This window comes from Chiloscyllium punctatum, chromosome 22, assembly GCF_047496795.1.
Source record: "Chiloscyllium punctatum isolate Juve2018m chromosome 22, sChiPun1.3, whole genome shotgun sequence".
NCBI lineage: Eukaryota > Metazoa > Chordata > Chondrichthyes > Orectolobiformes > Hemiscylliidae > Chiloscyllium > Chiloscyllium punctatum.
The window spans coordinates 55,718,873-55,741,555 of NC_092760.1; the positions used below are offsets into that span (position 1 = coordinate 55,718,873).

General features: G+C 39.1%; 1 protein-coding gene across 1 annotated transcript in view; it reads left to right on the forward strand.

Annotated features, from left to right (window-relative positions):
- Positions 1-22,683, forward strand: part of LOC140493662 (protein inscuteable homolog) — a 422,044-nt gene that overhangs the window by 383,737 nt on the left and 15,624 nt on the right. Inside the window, exons 9-11 of the mRNA XM_072592362.1 lie at positions 2,878-3,056; positions 15,132-15,198; positions 21,194-21,349. Of these exons, the coding sequence (XP_072448463.1) occupies positions 2,878-3,056; positions 15,132-15,198; positions 21,194-21,349 (402 nt within the window). The remainder of the gene's footprint in view (positions 1-2,877; positions 3,057-15,131; positions 15,199-21,193; positions 21,350-22,683) is intronic.

Here is a 22,683-nt window from a genome sequence, read left to right on the forward strand (position 1 = left end):
GTTCATGATGACATGAGAGAATTGAATGAACTATAGCCAAGTTTGTGAGTAATATGAACATAGATGGGAAGAGTTGAAAAATATGGTGCTGGAAAAACAGCAGGTCAGGCAGTATCTGAGAAGCACGAAAGTCAACATTTTAGGCATAAGCCTTTCATCAGGAATGTGGTGGGGGGAGGGTTGGTGAAGGGGGCTGAGAGATAAATAGAAGGGTTGAGGTGCCTGGGAGAAATGTAGGATGGGAAGGTGAGAAGTTGACACAGGTGGGGGGTGATTGTGATAGGTAGGTGGGGCGGTGGAGCGAATTTGTGGGAAGGAAGATGGACAGATCAAGAGGGTGGTGCCGAGTTGAAGGGTTGGATCTGGGATGAGGCAGGGGGAGGCAAGATTCGGAAACTAGTGAAGTCAATATTGATGCCATGTGGTTGGAGGTGTTCTTCCTCCAGTCATTGGGTGGCTTGGATTTGGTGGGGGAAGAGGCCCAGGACTTGCATGTCCTTGGGGGGAGTGGGAGGGGGCGTTGGGATAGTTTGGTGGTGTATGTCAGAGATGTTCCTTGAAACATTCCATGAGTTTGGTGTCCTGGATCCCCAATGTAGAGGAGACCACATTGAGAGCAATGGACACAGCAGATGAGGTGTTTGGATGTGCAGAAAAACCTCTGCTGGATGTGGAAGGATCCTTTGGAGCCTTGGATAGAGGTGAGGTGTATGGGAGCAGGTTTTACACCTCTTGCAGTGGCAAAGGAAGGTACCGGGAGTGGAGGGTGGGTTGGTGTGTGGGGGGGCAGAGGGGGGAGAGGGGTAGAACTAATGAGGGCATCATGGAGGGAATGATCTCTGCAGAACATAGATGGTAATACAAGTGGTGAAGATGACGCAGACTCTGCAGAGGAATATAAACTGTTTATTTGAGAAGGCAAAAACTTGGCAGATGGAACATAATGTGAGATTATGCATTTTGGTGTGAGAACTAGCATATTATTACAATGTGAATATTACTTAAATAGAGAAATAGAGCAGAATGCTACAGCATTGATTTAAGAGTCCTCATGGATAAATCACAAAAAGGTTCAGTGGGTAATAGGGCAGTCAAATATAATGTTGACCTTTTTCCTTTTATTCAAAGCTGAGGCAGTATGAGGAGGGATTGAGTAGGTTGGGCCTGTTTGATTTTTAGAAGAATAATAGATCTTATAAAAGCGGAGAAGATTCTTAAAGGCTTTGACAGGGTAGGTTGGAAAGATTGTTCCCACTTGAGGCAAGTGCTTGGGAGCCTCACCTCAGCCATTTATTTGCCAACTGGAGAGGCAGTCCTGTCATAGAGACCTCCTAGCATATGTAGTTGATGGCATCAATCAAGTTCCAGCAGTGCCACTGGGGCTAAAGCCTTGCTTCGACTACATCCTGTCCCCAACAGTGAGTGTCAATGGAAGTGGGTGTGACAGTAGATGGGTAGGGTTGAGAGTCCCCCTGGGTCCAGCTGACAATGCAATTTTTGGCAACGTGTGGGGCAGGCAGTTGACGGCGGGGGGGGGGGGGGGGGGGTGGGTGGGGGGGGAGTGAAAAAGGAAGCCTGGCAGCAAAGAGAGGTGAGGGACCTCAGCAGACAAGATAAGGAGGAAGGGAAATGTGGGTGTGGGAATACCTTAGGGAGGGACCTCCAATAGGCACAGGGGACTCGTAAAGTGACACCTAAAAAAGGCTCCCCAACCCTTCTAACATGTAACCGGACTGAGCGTTGAAACCTGCCAAACCGAACTGTTCAGTACAGCAGCATAGCTTATGGCAACAATTCTTGCAGTTCTCCTTGAGTCCCTCCAGCCCCCACCACTCCCACTCCCATTCTCTAACCCTATCTTTGGAAACTGGCCTGGGAATGTCAGAAAGTGCAACCCAAGTATTCCCACATTATGTATTAGGTCCACAGCAAAGCTGCAGTTTCTTTGCTCCAGCACCATGCCTCCACACCAACCTAGCTGGAAGCAACTTTAGTCTGATACGTTTTTATTTACTTTACCTATCTTTAAGTGAGTCAGCCAAATTATTACCAATTAGTGCAAAATTAAGTTCAGTTTTATGCTATTGTTTCAAAGCCCATGTGGGACTGGAGTGAGACTGCTCTAACCATTTCTCCAAAGAAGTCTTGCAACCTTTTAATGATGAATACTTCCCTCCTGATACAGAAAAACACAGCAGCAGAATTGTTGAATATGGTAAAACTTCTAATACTCCTGCAGATGGCATTATTTGTCAAAGAGTTGCACTTGCACAAGACAGACTGGCCAGTTTGGTAAGGAAAATAATAGAATACAAAATATTTTCAATTAGTATTTTAAATTAGTATGCATTAATCCCACATTTTACAGTAATTTACTGTACTAATAAACCCCCAGCTGTCACACAGCCACATCTTTCTCTGCTGGGATTATCACTTGTCCTGGAAGAATTTTAAAAATAACTTATAGCTAGCTTAGTGGTTGCATAAATCCCCAGGTAATTTACTTACCAACTGCACAGTGCTAAATCCTATTTCCAAAGCATCTATTTAACAAGAAATCTCACTACTGTGGAGGATAAAATGTGAATAACATAATCAAAATTAATCTACATTATGTGTTAAACTAACTGTGCTACATGAGTCTTTTAATACACTTTTTTATATACAAAAGTTGTGAGACTTTTGAAAGTATAAATTAATACATTTCCATGTCAGATTTGCTATTTAACTTAAAGGTAATGCCAAAGAATGGATGTTATATAATGACTGTGCATAACTATTTTATTTTGAAATTCAATAAATATGAAATGGAAAAGGTCTATTTACTTTCACTGAAATCTCTGTAATTATATAAAACATGTATTTTTTTTCACATAGATTTATGCAAAGATGCCTCATCGAGTGAAGTGTTCCTGCTGGCTTCAGCTGCTCTTGCTAACATCACATTCTTTGATTCAATGGCCTGTGAGATTTTGTTGCAGCTGAATGCAACAAAAATCCTTATCGAAGCCTGTCATGACCTTCGGAGAGTTGACACTCCTTACTCCAAAGATCAGGTTAATGCATTTCGACAAAGCATTGATCATATTGTACATAGCATAAGGTTTTTGAAGCCATATTTGCATTAAGAAGCTATAGGTAGAATACAAACTGACAAAGCACAAATTTACTTCTGAAAATTAATTCAATTAGTTTCTGCAATTTAAAGTTACACTGTGGAGGCTTCAGTTTTGGGTGCTCAGCGATTATTAAAACCTACACAGTAATTAACCATTGTAAAATGAACAAAATAAATTGTAAATGGTTTATCCAACCTCATTTGGACAAAACATATATGTTTTCACAGAGTTGAAAAATGTGGTGCTGGAAAAACACAGCAGGCCAGGCAGCATCCGAGGAGCAGGAGAATCGACGTTTCGGGCAATTTCCTGAAGAAGGGCTTATGTCCGAAATGTCGATTCTCCTGCTCCTCGGATGCTGCCTAGCCTGCTGTGTTTTTCCAGCACCATATTTTTCAACTCTGGTCTCCAGCATCTGCAGTCCTCACTTTCTCCATATATGTTTACACAAACCACATTTGCACTACTTCCTTCTGTTTTAATAGCAGCAGTGTGGTTACTCAGCAGATTGCACTGCTGCTCACATTGCCAGGGACCTGGGTTCAATTCGACCCTTGGGTGACGGTCTGCATGGAGTTCACAAGGTCCACGTGGGTTTCCTCCGGGTGTTCCGGTTTCCTCCACAATCCAAAGATGTGCCGATTAGGTGGATTGGTCATTACTAAATTGGAAGAAAGTGAGGACTGCAGATGCTGTTGATCAGAGTTGAAGAGTGTGGTGCTGTAAAAACACAGCCGGACAGGCAGCATCTGAGGAGTAGCTCACACTAAATTGCCTCACAGTGTCCAGGGTTGTGCAGGTTAGGTGGATTAGCCATGGGAAATTCAGAGTTACAGGAATCAGCTGGGTCAGGTTGGGATGCTCTTTGGAGGGTTGGTGTGGACTTGATTGGCCGAATGGCCTGTTTCCACACTGTATGGATTCTATGATTTCAACTTGAAAAAAAAATCTATTTACTTTATTTCAACGAGTGTGTATTTTCTTTTGTGCTGGGAAAAGTTGCAATTTTTATTTGCTTTCCAGCATAGCTATCCCTGTGGGAATGTGAAATTGTTAATAAAGTACAAGTCATACCAAGCACGCCTTTCAAAGTACTTCAAAGGAAAAAAGAACAGACTGAGTGGCAAGTTTCAGGAGTGACAGCCTGCTGTGAAGCTGGTGCATTTGCACAAGTAGCAGCCCTCTGGAAAGAGCACTGGAAAACCAGGGAATCCTGCCTTGCCAAATATTAGCCATACTAACTCACAAAGAAGGAAAAAAAAAAATCAAAGGACCAAGTGCTTCTTACAGAAGAATAAAAAAATATACAACTGCAACTTGTTGTTGATCTAAAGGAATAAGCAGCCAAAAGGGATAAAAATCAGAAGCCTCCCTCATTTTGTTACACATTTCTTCGCAAAGCCAATTCTCAGTAAAATTGCATTCTGCAGATAGAACTGAGGCACCCCTAGCCTTTGGCAAATCTAGCTGGACAAATATCTCTCCTCTAATTTTGTTGAAAATAGATATTTTCATTTAGAAGCTGAACTTAATTAGGTGGGAGGTAAAATCTTCAGTTTCCCATAGACAGGTTAAAGTTTTGCTAAAATGTTCTGGGAACCTTTCAGGCAGGTCAGATTTTTCCTGACCTTCCCTGGTGGGAGACTATCGTGTGTCCATTAGCATGTCATGGATGTTCATAGTCAGAAGTCACATGACACCAGGTTATTGTCCAACAGGTTTATTTGAAATCTCAAGCTTTCAGAGCGCTGCTCCTTTGATCTGTTGGACTGTAACCTGGTGTTGTGTGGCTTCTGACTTTGTCCACCCCAGTCCAACACTGGCACCTCCACACCATGAAGATTCCTTAATGTAAGCCTGCTTGAATTACACACATGGGCGCAACCTTATTAACCAAAACAGGAAATGCGTGTTTTCATAGGCACAAGCAAATAGCCAAGGCCTGTGTACCTGGTGGGTGGAGATTTCCTCCAAACTCCAGTGAGTACAAACTTCTTCAGTTCTTTGAGTCTCGCCATTGTTCACAGGAAAAATCATCAAAGATTCTTAGGGAATGTGAAATTTGTGGGAGGACAGCATCAAATATTGCCTTGGAGGTCATTGGGAGTGTGTAACTGAATACTATTTTTTCTAGTGTATTTTCTGCTACGTATATTTTCTGCTACAATATCTAAATTAAAGATTCTACAGGCTGTAGAAGTTGCAGATTATTTACTTAAGGATGTGTGGGTCAAATAATAATTTTACCCAGTGTAATATTTCTTGTTTTTTTGTGTATATTGAAAATTCACTGTCCATGAAATTAAATGCTGATTATGAAATATATTGTGCAATATTTAATGAGAACAGAAAGAGAAAATACAGCTCTATTAGAAAATCACTGCTGTGACCAACAATATTTTGTGAGCTTGTTAATGATCTTGAATTTGAAGAAGGAAGGATTTTATGAATAAATGACAAGGGTTTCTATCATCACAGATTTGACTAAAGATTTATAATATATTATGTGTTTGTTAACAATTTAGCCATAAAGGAAGTAGTATTGAAAATAGAACTTATTGTTATATTTAGCTGGTGCTATGGAAATGACAGCTTGAGTCCATCTTTACAAAAGTCATTTCCCTGCCATGTATAAACTAAGTCTTGAATTTTTATAGTGTTCTACCTTTATCTCATAGAAATATTTCAAAATATCACATAAGCATTTTATTCTGGAGGTGGTGTCAATTTGAAGCCAGCAGGATCCCACAAGCTGAGATGAGCTAAATACCCAGTTAATGCATTTTTTGTTGTGATAAGAATCACAACAGTGCAGAAAGAAGCCATTCAGCCCATTAAGTTGACGCCAAATTTCCAAAGAGCATCCCATCCAGACCCAGCCCCTATAACCCACATTAATTATGGATAATCCATCTAGCTGACACATCCCTGGACATTACAGGACAATTTAACATGGCCAATCCACCTTATCTGCATGCCTTTGGACTGTGGAGGACACCAGAGCACCCAGCAGAAACAGGGAGAACATGTAAACCACACAGTCACCTGAATCTGGTTCCCAGGTGCTGCAAGACAGCAGTTCTAACCACTGAGCCACTGTGCTGCCCACAATGTTGACCAAAATCACTGGAAGAAATCCATGTTCTCCTCGAATAATGGTTTTGTCATTGTCATGACCATTTAAACCATTAAGCCAATGCCAAGTACCAATATTTAATATATTTTCTGTAGGATGGCACCACAGGCAATAAATCACTTTCTCAACAATGGCCCATGGCTTAACCTTATATGGATTAAGACAGAAATTTTCCTATGTTGTTTATTCATTACTTACATTCCTTTTGCCTGCAGGCTGCAGTGGATCACTGTCAATTTGTTAATTTAACAATATAGCACTATCAAACACTAGTCTGTCATCCAATCTTAATAAACCTTCACTTGCTGTGGGCAAAAATTGGCAAAACTGCAATCTTCAGCCTGCAGTAGATTAATCAGACTGTTCACAATGTCAGTGACCTCTCCCTCCCTCCCTCCCTCAGACATCCCTTCCTCTGATTTTGGTCTCTTATCTATTAGGGCCTCCTTTCACTGCCCCTATCCATTAATTCCAGCTTTGGAGCTCATGTTTGCAAGTGGTCAGCATTTTTTTTCCTTTTCCCTCTGTGAAGCATCCTTAGGATATTTTCTATATTGAAAATGCTACCCAACTGCTTATTGTTAATTAGCAACATAATGTCAGTGACATTGATATTGAGGGAAAAAAATGTCTGCCTTAATGGGAAAGGATACATGTTAACACCATCATCTTGATCTGATTACCAAGTGCAGCAGATGTAACTGACCCTTCATTGAGAAACTGAAGTGTTTCATTATGAAATTAACCATTTTGTTTTAGTTTTTGGAATCTCTGAGTGTACAGTCTGCAAATCGTGTTTTTTTAAAGGTGAATCAATTGCATTCCGTAAATGTGGTTGAATAAGATATACATAGGAATTAACAAAGTTAGAGTTTTTCAAGCACCTCCCATATGGAAAGCTTGTGTCCACCAAACTGTTAAATGGTGGGTTTTTTTATTACTGCAGGCTGCTTTTCCCTTGAAAGGTCAGACATTTAAAATCAGTCACTATAAATAAAGCTGAACGATTTTTGTGAGTTGCCGATTTCATATTGGTGAAATAAGCAAGAATTAGTTTATTGAGGCATTCAATGCAGATTAATTGATTTGGTTAGCAACTGCAAAGCAAGACCCTTGAGATAGTTCTGATTTATGATTTCTAAAGCTGACTAGAAAGTAACATCATTTCGAAGCCAGATGCACTGAATCATATTATTTGTTAAAATAACTGAGGAGGCTAGTTTTTGTGAAAATTATATTCAAAAATGATATTATATTCAAAATTATGTTTAGGTTTTAATCTAATACAAAACTATCAGCGTTCATTTAAATGTATTGTATTGTCATCTGGCAGACACAGGGCTCAAATTAAAGCTGCACGAACGAAAGATGAGAAATGTGACTGGTAGCCATAAAAAGTTAAGGGAGAGGTAGAGGTTTTTAAGTCAAATGTACATGTGAATTGGTGTCTGTCACCAATCTATAGTTGAGGAAGAGCCAGGAATAGATCCTTGGAAAGACTTGAAGGTAATAAGGAGCCATTGCTTGAGATGTTTGGACTATGCCTCCATTAATAGAGTGAAAACATTCAAGGACATCCACATGAAGACAGACAATTTTAGAAACCTGTTGGGACAGAAGGGTATGGTGGTCATATTGAAGGCTGCAAAAAGGAAGAATGAAACATTTTCAAATTCCTAGAGTATGCTATTTTTGTGTGTTGGACTGTGTTGGTGTTATAGAAGGAGTACACATTCAATTGAAAGCTTTTATTTACACTGTCATGAGATTTGATCATTATTGTTAAGGCCAGGACTTTGAAAGTTGGTGGTGAGCTGCCATTTTGAATTTCTGCAATCCACCTGGTTAAATTCAATAGAGTGCTATGGGAATTTTGACCATGAAGCTAGTAGGCTACAACTCTTTCAATATCTTTATATAGGACAGAAAAGGTAGATGTGCAGCTTGATTCGCAAGGTCAGAAAAATGATGAGCTGAATCTTATAATTTTGGCTAAGTCTGAACATCTTGCCAAACTGCTATATCTTACCAAACCTGCCTCATTAACTCTCTACCCTGTCCCATCGTATCCCTCACATCCAATTGCCAGGGTGATGAGGAACACTCTTTCCAGAACTATACAGGAGACCTTCAGAACTGGTTCAAGTATCAGCAGCCCCTTCACCTGCTCCACAATGATCCTGACTGAAGCATGGGCACTATTAAACCTATGCTCCATGTCAGTTAGGGGGTTATGCAAGCGTGTTATCAGCCATGGTTGCACTGGGTAGCCCTTGTCCCCAATAACCAGCCCTATAAGCCTCCTGGACTCTTAAACCAGATATATGAAAGTGTTCCAGAATGTAGACGTCATGGCAGCTGGCAGGGCAGTGGCACTCCCAGGAAGTGGTAACAATGATCATAGATCACCTGAACATTAAACAAATAGAACCCCTTCCTGTTGATGAATTTCACAGCATGTGATTGGGCCCTCTCAGTGCCATGTGTGTACATTTGATAGCACCCTGCACCTGAGGGAAGCCAGCTATATTCCCGAATTCCACTGCCTGGGCTATAGCACTGACCTCATCAAGGGGAAACAAAATGAACCAGTGTGATCTTGTACAGATGGCATCAGTCACTGTCCTGATGTATCTGTGGGTGCATGGCTGAGAGATCCCACCCAGGTCTCCCATCACTCCTTGAAAGGAACCAGTCACACTGACGTTCAAGTTTGCCTTCACCTTCACAGCCATCAAGAGACACTGGTCTCCCACTCTTGTAACCCTCAGGTCCTGCTTCAGCATCCAACACAGTTCTATCACAGTGTCCCTGGACATATGGAGCCTGCATTGACACAGCAACTCACTTATCTGCAGGAAATAGTGTTGGTGCTGCAAGACTCTCTGCTTCCCGCAAACCCCATGCATCCTGAGGGGCCCTGCTGCAATGACCTCATCCTGAGCCAGGTGCACCCTATCCTCCACACTGGCCTGCAGCTGCTCATGGGTGTGGCATTGGCCGTGGCCCACCTGAGTCCACCTTTTCCTTCTAATAGTCATAGAGTCATATAGCATGGAAACAAACCCTCTGGTCGAACTTGTCCATGCTGACCAGATTTCCCAAATGTAACTAGTGCCATTTGCCCACATTTAGGCCAATATCCCTCTAAACTTTTCCTATTTATGTACCTGGCCAAATGTCTTCTAAATGTTGTAATAACATTATATGGACCTGATTCTTATGTAGATAGCCACAGAGACCAACATGCCACTAATGGTAGGTCTCTTGACTCTTGGTAGAAATGATCTACATTGGGAACAGAAAGTGCAAAAGAAGTTCTTTGATCTCAGTAGAGACACCAGAGGCGTATCCTGCAGAGGAGGCTGAATGCACTACTCCATAAAGTGAGACATACTGCACCCTTCTAATGAGGTACTTATCCCTGTCATCCATCCATCATCAGCCTCAGTATGTGCAGCATGGTGCAGAGCCGACTGAGTGATCGCTATATGTCATCCAAAAGGGAATGGCGGCAGCATTCTGATGGCCTCCTCACCCAAGACCCACACAAACCTGTTCAACCTCTCACTACATTCAGTGCACACCATTATTATATTTACATTTGAGATAAAGATGAGAAAGTTTGCTGCTTCAATAGTACCCCAGAAATTGCTCAAAGCATTGTTCATCTTTGGCTGCATTGGTCTCTTTATAAGTCATTGCTGCTAAATTTCATGTTAAATTTGCAAGAACAAGATCACCTTTGACCAGCATCTGATCCCTAAGCTCCTTCACTTTGCAGGCATAGCAAATGGACAACAACATTATGGTAAATTAAATAAGCTGGGGTTAACAAATGGCTGTTTCATGTATTTGTTCCTTCACTGCCATGGTATCAAATCAATGTGAATCCCACATTGTCACCATCAAAGTCACATTGACACTGCCCAGCCTGGGCACTATCCCAGCCATTGTCGAGTAGTGTTTTGCACTTAGAGAACAACAAGTGATGGCAGAGAATTCAACTCGCATTGGATCATCCCCGGTTACGCCACGAAGAATCTCCTTTTACCTTGCAACAGCTGACAGCCCATTTCCATCTATTTCCCCCACCACCCCCATGCCGCCAAAACTAAACTGCCTGCTCCTGGCCCATTTTCCTCCAAACCGTTCCTATTCATGTATCTATCCAAATGTCTTTTAATTGTTGTAATTGTACCCATATCCATCACTTCCTCAGGAAGTTCATTTCACATGTGAACCACCCTGTGTGTAAAGAATTTGCCTCTCATGTCTTTTTAAAAATTTTTCTCCTCTCACATTAGGTATGTTCCCCTGAGTCTTGAAACTCCCACTCTAGGGAAAAGACAACTCTCATTAACTCTATCAATCATCTTGTTGTTTTATAAACTTCTACCAGGTTACCTCTCAACCTCCTACGCTCCAGTGAAAAAAGTCCAAGCCTATTCAGCCTTTCTTCAGAACTCAAACCTTCCATACATGGCAACATCCTGGTAAATCTTCTCTGAACCCTCTCCAGCTTGATAATATCCTTCTCATAACTGGGCAATTAGAACTAGACACAGTATTCCAGAAGAGGTATCGGCAATGTCATGTACAACCTCAACATGTCCTTTCAACTCTTATACTGGGTCAGTGCCATTAACACCCTCCTTCTAAGAGTCTACAATGCCTTTTAATGTTGTTCCAAATACCCACCCCTGCCTGCCCCATTTATCTTGAGTTTTCCCGTCACTGTCATTGCCTCCATCTTTACAAGTATGTCTGCTTACCCACCCAGGGTTCTTGCTCTAATCCCTGTTGGAACTGATTTCCCCACTGCTCCTGCAGGCTTCCCTTGCACCTTCCTGTGTGCGACATGGAGATCTTTGAGACCAAGCAGCGAGCTGTCCTCGCTCTAGTTTCCTTAATGAGTTTCCTCAACGCCTAGCTTTTTTGGGCATGTTTAGTGACATAGAAAACTGAATGTTCATTAGCTGAGTTGGGTTGTTAACAAACCATTTAAGAAGCAATTAACTGCTTTAACTGACACCTCACTATTGCCTGGTGAGAAACTCACAGCATAAAAACTGGAGTGAGATGCTCTCGAAATCAAGACATTTTCGGAATTTTAATCCATTTCTACAAACCTCATCAGAGCCCATCTTGTCCAGACCCCTAGAAGATTCCACCTGATGAGTTTGTCTTTTATGAACAACTGGAATGATGTCAGATTTGACAGAAAGGGCTGAATGCCAGATGAGCTGCAATCATTTAGAAAATAGCTATTGGTTAAAGCCAGGACCAGTTAATGAGGCATAACTACCTAATCTCTGCTGAATTAGTGAGTCAAAGCTGGAGCTCTAGAATTACCTCTGTAATGATAAAGTGGAGACAATTGCGCACGTTTGTGGACTGCAGGTAACGAGACCCTTGAGGGCCCTCTTGTGGTACAATGGTTGTGTCCCTACACCCCCTGAACAAGTTAATTAGAAAAATAAGTTAAATAAAGAAAAGTGAGCATTGATTCAGGATGCAAGAAGGTAAGAGGTTGCTAATACATGAGCTGACTTCTTCCACATCCCTGTGCAGGGGACATTTGTTTTGAGAGCGAGTGTGTGTATCATTTGGGTGCTATGGTGGAGTGCTGTGCCAATTGTTACGCTACCTCTGCTTACATTTTACCCTGATGGTGGGTTGGTATCAGCTCTAGGGCCAATTTGCAGCCCTTCATAGAAATCATAGAATCCCTACAATGTGGAAACAGGCCACTTGGCCCATCAAGTCCATTCCCAACCCTATTATTCTACATTTACCCCAGACTAATGCACCTAACCCACAATTCCCTAAACATTATGAGCAATTTAGCATGGCCAATTCACCTAAACTGCACATTTTTGGATTGTGGGAGGAAGCTGGAGCACCTGGAGGAAACCCATGCACTCACGGGGAGAATGTGCAAACTTCACACAGATAGTTGCCCAAGGCTGGAATCGCACCTGGGTCCCTGGCGCAGTGAGGCAGCAGTGTTAACCACTGAGCCACCGTGCCACACTTAATAGCCAATTAATAGTTACTTGAACAGCCTCCTCCCACAGTACTGGACTTTATGCCCAGTGAGAGTGCTCACACTCTGTGGCAATGTTTACAGATGATACCTGACAGCATGTTTTGCTGGCTATGGTGAGGATATTCTTCATCCCCTGTGCCGGAGCCTATCAGCCTGATCCCAGCAAGCCCTCAGCAGTGACCACTGTTCTCAGTGGTCTCCCACAATCTAGTGCACTGTTAGCCTGTCAACATAGAACATGTGTTCAAGTTGAGTCTTAAGTCTAAAACTTTCCAAATCACAGAAAGTGTTATTGCCAACTGAGGCAAACATTCAACTCCTATGAATTGCTCAAAGATCCACTGCAGCTATTTTATTCCTTTCCTACTTTTCAAAAAGTTAAGGACTGAAATCGAATTTGGTACATTATAAAAAGAAGTAAATTTAATTTTGATGCAAGTTGATTGAACTTCAAGGTATACATACACTAGAGTTTGCACAAAGCCAACATTTAGGATTAATTTTACAATAAAAAGTAAATCTTGTCATGAGCTTATCTTATCTTTCTGAGAGTTGCTCCCTGAATGTAAAAGAAGATCAATTATCAGCTCGGAGGAATCAAAAAGGTAGTCAAATAAGATTGAGGTTATTATGAGGTTACCCAGAAATTCCACTCCTGGTGTGTCAAGCCCATTGAAATGCAAATATCAGCATCTAGTGCAATGACGTGTTTTCCCAGCGTATTACCTTCTAATGGTGTTACACCCTGCAGAACTCTTTCTCGATGGGGGAAAAATTAAAGAAAAAAGATGTCTATAGGTTAGATGAAGATTTATATTTATTTGCAATTCATTATTGACTGTAATTGTATATTTCAAAACCATAAAAACGTACAAGATCCAGGAATCATATTTTTGTGCTGCCAATTAGAAATATTTTGATTTAACTATTTATTAAGTACATCCAAACACTTACAACGATATAAATTGATGGTTTTAGTCAGCATCAGAACACGTACAAATGATGTTTTGAAACCTTTCATAGATCAACATTGTCTAATAATTTTCTTACCATTTCCGGTGAATATCAGCAGATGGTTTACCACTTCTCCCTTTCTTCTGTGAATACTATCACTTAGAAAACTTTGTTTTTGGAAGCACAAACTTCCATCTCATTATTTACTCCAACTAACACAATTTTCTTAAGGGTTTAAATCGCACACAGGAGAAAAAAAGAAAGTAATTCTGTAATCTCTGCTATGACCCTATTGGTTTATCAGATCTAGGAAATCTCTTTTTTCCATAGGAAAGGAATTTTTAAAAGGGGAGAAATTGTTGTCAGTTCCTTTCCTGGCAATTAATTAAGGGCCTGCTTTGTAAGTGAACTGCCATTACTTTTTCTTTACAAGCAATCTGAAATAACGTCTAGATTAGGTTCCCTCCAGTATGGGAACAGGCCCTTTGGCCCAACAAGTCCACACCAACCCTCCGGAGGGTAACCACCCAGACCCGTTCCCCATATTTGCCCCTGACTAATGCAACTAACACTATAGGCAATTTAGCATAGCCAATTCATCTAACCTACACATCTTTGGATTGTGGGAGGATCTCACACAGAGAATGTGCAAACTCCATATAGGCAGTCACCTGAGGCAGGAATTGAACCCAGGTCCCTGGTGCTGTAAGGCACCAGTGCTAACCACTGAGCTACCATGCCACCCTTTCTTCTGGGTCTTGTGTTGCGACTGCTTGTAGTGTGGTGACGTGCACAAAGGCTGAACCTTTACTCATTCAGTATGAGGCTCAAACTAGATGTCCAATCTCTAATAATGATGTAAGCAAATTTCCACCATTTTTGTGGTGTTTTGCTGATTTGACTACTGAAGCTGTGGTGGACAAATGGAAGACCTTTTTTAAAGAATTAATTAATGGGATGCAGCCATCGCTGGATAGGTCAGTATGTTTTGCTCTAATTGCCTAGAGATCAGTTAAGAGTCAACCACATTGCTCTGGGTCTGGAGTCACAAGTCAGCCAGATTGGATAAAGATGGCAGATTACCTTCCATAAATGATATGAGTGAACCTGATGGGTTTTTCTGACAATCAATAATAGTTTCATGGTCATCATTATACTCCGAATTCCTTGAATTCACCATGTGTCATTTCATTCTTTTCTCAAATGCCCAATTTCTTAAGGGTTTAACGATGGACAGAAAGTAAAAGGGCAAATAATTCTGTAATCTCTCCTATGACCCTATTATTTGACAGGATCAGTGGAGGCCCCTTTTTATTATGAGAAAGGAAGTTATGAGAAGGGAAGAAAATTGCTTCATTGATTTCAGTTCTGGGGTTCCTTTACTTGAAATAGATTGAGTACCTATTTTATAAATGAACTTGAATCTGGTTCCTCAGAACATTACATCTGGATTAATAGCCTATCAATAATATCACTAGACCACCTTCTCCCTCTATGGACAAATATTGCTCAGTCTCAGGTAAAATATCTCTATGACACAGCTTCGGACTTTTTATTATATTACATATGTTAAAAAAAAACACAAGTTGTCACAGTAAATTATAGTGATTATCGTAATATAAGGAAACATAACAGCCAGCAAAACAAGGTTCCCAACACATAACCAATGAATCTCAATAAATGTTGCCACTTGGGTGAGGGAGTTGAATATTGGTGAAGACATCAGGTAGCATTACTCTTAAGTCAAAAGGAAAGAAAAACCGAAGAGCAGGTTACTCCCTGAGAAAGTTTAAAACAGTACCAGATATTACTGTACAAATCTTGTTACAGGACTCAACGTGATGTTTACTTATAAACTGTACCCATACAGGTAGTGACAATACTGGCAAATATGGCTGTACTAGACCCATGCGCTTCTGAGATGATACAGGAAAATGGTAAGTTTCATCTTTTCTGTTTTCCTCTGTGTTATAAGTACACTTGTAATTTATAATTTCCAAGCACAATTATACATTAGATTTTGTGGACAGCTCATAGGATGCTAAATTAAATGCTTTAACCATGTGTATCTTAATACTGTAGTAATTCCTGAGTAGTATAGATTTGCCTTCAAAATATATTATTAGTTGATGCTGAGGAATAAGAAAGGAAGTTAGGCAGAATATTTTAACTTGAAGTATAATAAACTTGAAGAAGAAAACATCAGGGATATCTCCTTGGAGCACCCAACTTGAATAGGGCTCACAAGGTAATTAGTTGGCATTGCAACTGGTCAACATTCTCTTCAATGAAGAGAAAGTAAGATATGATGTAAAATGGATTGCTGAATTATTATCTTAAAAAACATGTAAAGTATTTTAAATCAAAATGGATAAAGGAATTTCACGGAAACATGCAATATTTGACAGCCCAAAATTTTGGACATGTTTTCAGCTATTAATGTGTCAAAAATACCTGTTGAGGCAAGTGACCAATTCCTGTTTCATTCTAAATATTAATATTGTACTATTGTGTATATACTGCCATAAGCTACCACTAAGTCAGCTAGTTATCATGGAATCTCATGGACAAATATTGAAACAATTACTTAACTTTATTGCAAGGAGCAACTGTAATAATTGTATTATTAATTGAGTAAGAAATTTAAGCCTCACAACTCAAGTTAGCGATTACCCGATTAATGGTGAAATTTTTCTATGATTCCAACTAACAGCGTCTTTCTCTGGATGTCCAGGGTCCAATCCTTGTCCAGTGTGGTTCTCTAGTATTCTGCTATTGAAGAATCCTGAAATTGAATTCTAGTAGGACTTTTATCATGTGAAGTTTCTGATGTGACATTATTGATAATCCTTTAGATTTGTTAATTAATTAATCAACACTATTATCATCATTAATTAAACCTCCAGACTCATCAAGTCTATAGCCTTATTAGGAGTAGCTTCCCTATTCCTTGTTACATTCGGGATTAACAGTCTCTTCAAAACATACTTTTCTGCAGTTAGTTCTTCACCTCAGGGCATTCCTTCTGTAGGCAATTTTAATTGCCCCGTGCCATGAACCAGAACGGTTTTAAGCAGTGTTACCTCTTCTGTCCCAGGAGACAGCTTGTTAATATTGATGCAATTCCTCCTTCCCAGAGATGGCGTATTTCTTTTAATTCCTTTGTAACAGTTTCTCCTTGTCCCTTTCATCTCAGGAAAAAAAGTAAAAAAAAAAGTTATTGCTTATCCCTGAACAATTATTAAAGTTTTGATTTTTTTAGTAACACAATAACCCGTGTATGTAAGTCCATAACATTGCATATAGCAAAACCTTAAGTTGAAGCCACAATTTGAGTGTATCACTTTCAACCCTGCCCCAATTTAAGTACAATAACATTCAACAATCCAAATCTTTTGTTTCCTGCCTGGACTTTTGTTTGTAAACATTTTCTATTATTTTCTATAACTCTTCTATTATTGCTTTCAACACCTCCAAAATCTTTAACAACATATGAAATCATGCTCATGTAAACATTACCCTATATGCCTGTATGACCTTTCGCCAAAGTTACCATCACAGCTCTTATTTTAACAGAGCTTCTTTCTTTTTTCATTCAATATCTAGTTCTTTTTGTATCATGTTTCATTTTACTAATTAATTTTGTTCAGATTGAGAATCCTTTGTTGTCGTGCAATAGCAGATTTATTGATTTACTCCTCAACTATCAATGTGACAAAGAAAGCCTTCATCCAGAAAAAAATTAGAAGCCAAAATGACGGCACTTTCTGCAAGATTGTGCCTAGTGGAGCCCCCAGTATTGATCAAGCAGAGCAGGGCTAGCAGTGGAATTTCTTATTTTATGGGATCAGTCGGTGTCTAATCAGATATGGGAATGTCTTTGATAACTGATATCTGAAAATTATCCTATGAAATTCTTCAGCAACCTTTTTACAATGGAGAGAACACAGATTTGTTTTTATTTTAATCTCCATTCTTTCAACTCATTCCAAGCTTGAATGCTCCCTTTTCTGTCCCTTATCTATACCCTTCTGGAAGTTGGAAACCTCATTTTTCTCAACACCATCTGACTGACTGTAGATTCAAAACCTATTGAAGACATGACCATTAACTGCTACAATATCAATGGGGTTTTTCTATCACATCTCATTTTCCTGGACAAGAGATAATAAATAAAAGCTTAACATTCAATAGTTTTTGTCACATCCAAGTTTATTCTCTTCATTAAATTGCAAGATGTCTTGATTGTTTTTGTTGGCACATTCAAACTTACAATCACTGCAAATACAGCGGTATCTCCTAGAATTTCTGTTATTTGTGTTCTAGCACCTCTTTATGCTCAATTTTCCTTTTCCCAAGCAAAATAAAATGAAACAGAATTGATGATGCAAACACTTTCTTGACAAAGAAATGGCACTGAAGAGGCAAAGACTATCCATCAGGGTTGATCAATAAATGTTTTAAAATTGTGAATGCAATGAATTGCTAAATTATATTCCAAAAACTTGAATACAGATACACATGCTAGGACATTGTCCCACTTTTGTATTGACGTAGGTGACCAGCATAATTAGTCAAATTCCACATTCTGCTGCAAAATGCTGAAATAGATGTACCTTCCCCAGTACTGAGTCATAAAAGGCCAGTTGCAAAAATCAAGTTTCTGGTTAGATCTTGCTGGTTTGAAGTATTTTGTCAGATAGATATAATGATGTTAAAATAAAAACGCTTTGATAGTATCAGCTCTGCATCTATTATTTTAACATGTCACGTTAATGATAATGGGTTGCCTTTATCACTCATATCTTTGCCTTTATTGTAATCCTGATGTAACTAGAGCTTTCTTCTACATAGAAGATATTTGAGCTGATGGAATGTAGTGCATGAGCCCACAATTTGTATTGAAAATGATTGTAAATGGTATGATATTTTAACAGTCACATCTACTACCTGTTGATTACATGAATGGTAACAAATTGCATTATGGAAAGAGAAACTGTTATCCAAATTTAGCCACTGAGGTAGTAACAGCAATGGCCTTATGGTGGCAGAATGCCAATAAACATCACCAGAGCCAAGGATGGTATCAATGTATTAGTAAGTTCATGACTATGATTCAAATGTTAACGAACCAATAGAAGTGACTAAAAAATCCATTATTTAACTGCCTCTGATCGAAAGTAATTAGAACTGACAAATCCTTATGAATCAAAAAAAATAACCTTTTATATTTCAAAATTCAAACGAAAAAAAATCATACAAAAACTAAATGCAATTATTTCAAGTTTTTTTTCCTGACATAAAACAAAGTGAATTAGATTTAGACAAAAGTGCCCGTCTCTGTCAGATTAGGTTTGGCTCAGCATACACTCGGTTTCACTTGCATGCATGACATCTAGTCATTTCTTCTGTGCAATGAATTTGTTTTGCCTGACCTTTCCGCATAAAGGCATGTTGTTCATAAGATTTTCTGTGCAGTTGTGACTGTCAGTTCTTGGCTTACAATCACTGCAAGAACAGCGGTATTTCCTAGAATTTCTGTTATTTGTGTTCTAGCACCTCTTTATGCTCAATTTTCCTGTTCCTTCGCAAAATAAAATGGAACAGAATTGATGATGCAAACACTTTCTTGATAAAGAAATGGCACTGAAGATGCAAACACTAGCCCATCAACCTCAGAACCTCTTTTACTCAAAAGAATCCTCTTGTATTGTTTTGGCTCCTTTGTTTGTTTGAGGATCCCTTGACATCCATAGCTGGTCATAAATGGTCCTTGGTTTCACTCAAATCTATGCATTCCTCTATAATTAGCCATATCCTGAAAACATAGGGAAGTACAAGACTGAAAAAAATTTTGTTGTGCATTTGGTTAATCTCAAAAAGCAATGCCATTTATGAAATAACTCATCTAGTCACCCTTTATTTACACATTGAAAGTCCTTGACAGAGATGCAGCTATTTCAGAGCCAGCTCTGAGTAAACAGAACCTCTGACACTCCTGTTTCTACCTTTCAGCCAGGCATCCCTGATTGAACAGCCCCAATCCGGGAACTCATATTCTATGAGGCCCACCTGGCTGAGTTCTTTACAATCTCTACAATTTCTTAATTTCAAATATCAATTCAATCTCAAGTTTTTCCACATTATTTGACTTTGTTGTCTTTTTAAATTAGCTTTCATATAAACATGTTGAATCTTAGCTGTCTATACATCTTCCTTCTTCAGCACTTGAGGTTAAACAAAAATGTATCATTATCTGTGGCCATTTATCACTCAAATGTTTTATTCTACTCCCAAGATAGTCTTGATTTCAAGACCATTTTACTACCAAGGACAACTTCTTTCTTGCAGAGGTTGGGCTGAACATTCATCCCAATTTGGTTCTTAATTAACCTACCAGTTTTTTTTTCTGTTGCTCCTCCTTGAGTCCTTTTTTTCCTCCCTATGCTTTTCTTATTTCCTTACAGAGCTCTAAGCAGGGCCTATATTTGAAACATTAACCTGTCCTTTTACTCCTTTGTTATTCTGATTGACATTCAGTGCCATAGAGTTTTGTTTCCCTTGTTAAGTTCTTTTCTTTATCTCAATGCCTCTTTTGTCCCTCCCTTTATTCAAAATATTACTGCTGTTCACTCCCAGTTATTTTTATCAAAATGGTTACCAAAGCTACTTTGCAAATTTCTTACTTTAACACAGGTCAGTCATGTTTATATTTGTGAGCATTATAATATCTATTTGTGCCTCAGGCAATCTATAGAGGGCTCTGGGTGTTTTTGTTTTGATTTCTTAAAATCTGAGCTTTATTACATACGGGGGAAAAAGAAACAGCACTAAGAATATGGATGCAAATGAAATATTTATTTCACTGTGGTTAAAATTGCCCTTTATGGTATTTCAATGAATATCCATTTAAAAACAAAAATTGATGTTTGCAAAATAATTGAGATGGATATCTTTACAAACATATTTGATATATTTGTTGCCTGTAACGCACTGTATATTTTGTACCCAATTTGTGGTTGTAGTTGGTTGCTCATATAAAATGGAAAATTTCCCTAGATAACAGTAGCAATTACAAAATGGCATTATTTTTCGAAGCAAAGACAGCAATTGCTGGAAAATGTCAGCAGATCTGGCAGCATCTGTGGAGAAAATTAAGAGTTAATATTCAAGTCCTTTGACCCTCCTTCAGGACCCAAAATATTATCTCTGATTTTTCCGCACAGATGCTGCCAGACTTGCTGAATGTTTCCAGCAATTGCTGTTTTTGTTTCTGATATCCAAGGTGCGCAGTTCTTTTGGTTTTTTGTTCTCTACAGTATTGTATCCTGAGCTCGTACTATTATTACGAATCTTTCTACCTTTATTCCTATGTTTTTATAACAAGTCAATACAAAAGTGTAATATGCTTCAAAAGAACAAAGCTAAAACAAAGCTAGGCGGCCACTGAAACTCACTTTTGTGTCTTTCTGTCTTGAGTGCATTTCTGATTTATAACAAAATGTTATTAGCTTACAGTATATTTTGGCTACAGCTTTCAGTCTCACCATTGCTAATGGTAAGTTGTATGCTTGTTTCTTGACATATAGATCAATGGAATTAGCTGTGTCACGGAATAGGCATTATGATACCACACTCAGCAATTTGTACTAGGGGTTCCATGGAAATCAAATGGCTGGAATATCAACTTTGGTCCCTGCAGTAATAGTTTCCTCTTCATAGTATCCATTATGGTACGTGGAGGGGCCCTCAGTTTACTATCCTATCAGAATGCTGATGATTCTTTTAGTATACTCTTACCACAGCATGCCATGTCTGTTTTGATTAGAAGGCATGAAAAGCAAGATTATTTAAGTTCTTATGAAAAGTAGACCAATGCTGAACCACAATACCAACAGTATGTTTAAAACATGTGGTTGTTTATTTTTTAAGGTATAGAGCTTTTACTGGAGTTTCTCCATGAGAAAATTTCACCGGGGATTTCAGCAGAAGGTGCAGCATTGGAAAGAGTATTACAAAAGTCTGCTGTTACACTCGCTCGTCTAAGCAGACAACCAGACATAACCAACATTGCCACAAGTCTTAACTGTAAGAACAAAGTGCATTGAAGCATAAGATTTCTTTTCTGTTTGTTGATCCCATATCGATATTAAAATTCAGTGGATAGTGCTTTATGTAATCCGTATACTTAGCTAGTTATCCTTATAAATGCAACTGATAGGACAAAGTAAAACAACTCTGATATGCCTAATTATTTGAGTGTATATTTAGTATTGCATTGAGCTAGAGAGAATGTGGTCAAAATTGGTCTGTATTAACTCACTGAGCTTACTCTGCTACTAATGTTTGTCTAAGTATTCTTGACAAGCCAGGGGACTATCTCAGTTGGGGTATTATTAGCTCTTGACCACTAATGTGTAACTCTTGCTTGAAAGTGTTGTTCTGTAGAAAAAGATTGGAATCAAGAGGGGACTCCAATGTATTGACTTCCATGGTTCAACAATTTGTCACATTTCAGTTTCCGAACTCGGACATGGAAAATGGCCATTTGAGTTTTAAATTTTAATCTTAGTAGGATGGGTTTTCCAATCCCTGTAGGATGATATAAAAGAAGAGTCAACCCCTTGAAAACAGGAGGGGCAAAGAAAGAAAAAAGAGGATGTAAATATGATGATATGTGCCTGTAAAAGGGATTTGTTCCATTCTGTTTCTCTCAAAGAGTGATATTGTCAAACTGGTATTGAGGTGTCTGCTCCATGGAGAGCAGAATAAATAGCTTTGAGTTTTCATTTAATTTAGAGGAAGAAAGCATGAGTGGATGCAGTCAGGCTCCCACAAATCCAGGGTTTTAGTTTTGCTTTCAATGGTTATAGTTGGGGTTTCTGGAGTTGAAGCTGCCAGATGAAGCGCTCTCTCTGTTGCTGCTGCAAGAAGTTTGTGTTCACTCCTGGGTGCTAGACTTATTCTTTCAGTTTTTTTCCTTTGTTCTGGACTGGAGGAGATTGCAAGTGAGGGAAAGCCATTTTATGGAATTTGACTTCACCAATGGTGTGTTTATGTGTTGCTGCTATATTGGAAACATTGATGAGTTGTAGCTAAGTCTTTTGATATAATTAAAGTTATGCCAATTCTTTTTTGCTTGTTTGTATTTTAGCTCTAATGTTAAAATAAAGTGTGTTTTGATTAAAGCCTAGTTGTGTGACCAATCGAAACACATCTGGAACATAGCGCCTTACATTTGCCTTTAACTAAACTAAAAGTTAAGGTCTGGGCTATCTCCTTGATACATTTTTGAGGGGATCGGTCTGGCCCATAAAAGTAAAAATGTTTTACAGTATTTACAAACTTGCTCAAAAACATAGGTGTGAAATGTACAGAAAATGTGAGAATTAGAAAGATCTAAATTTTTGTACTTTTTGTCT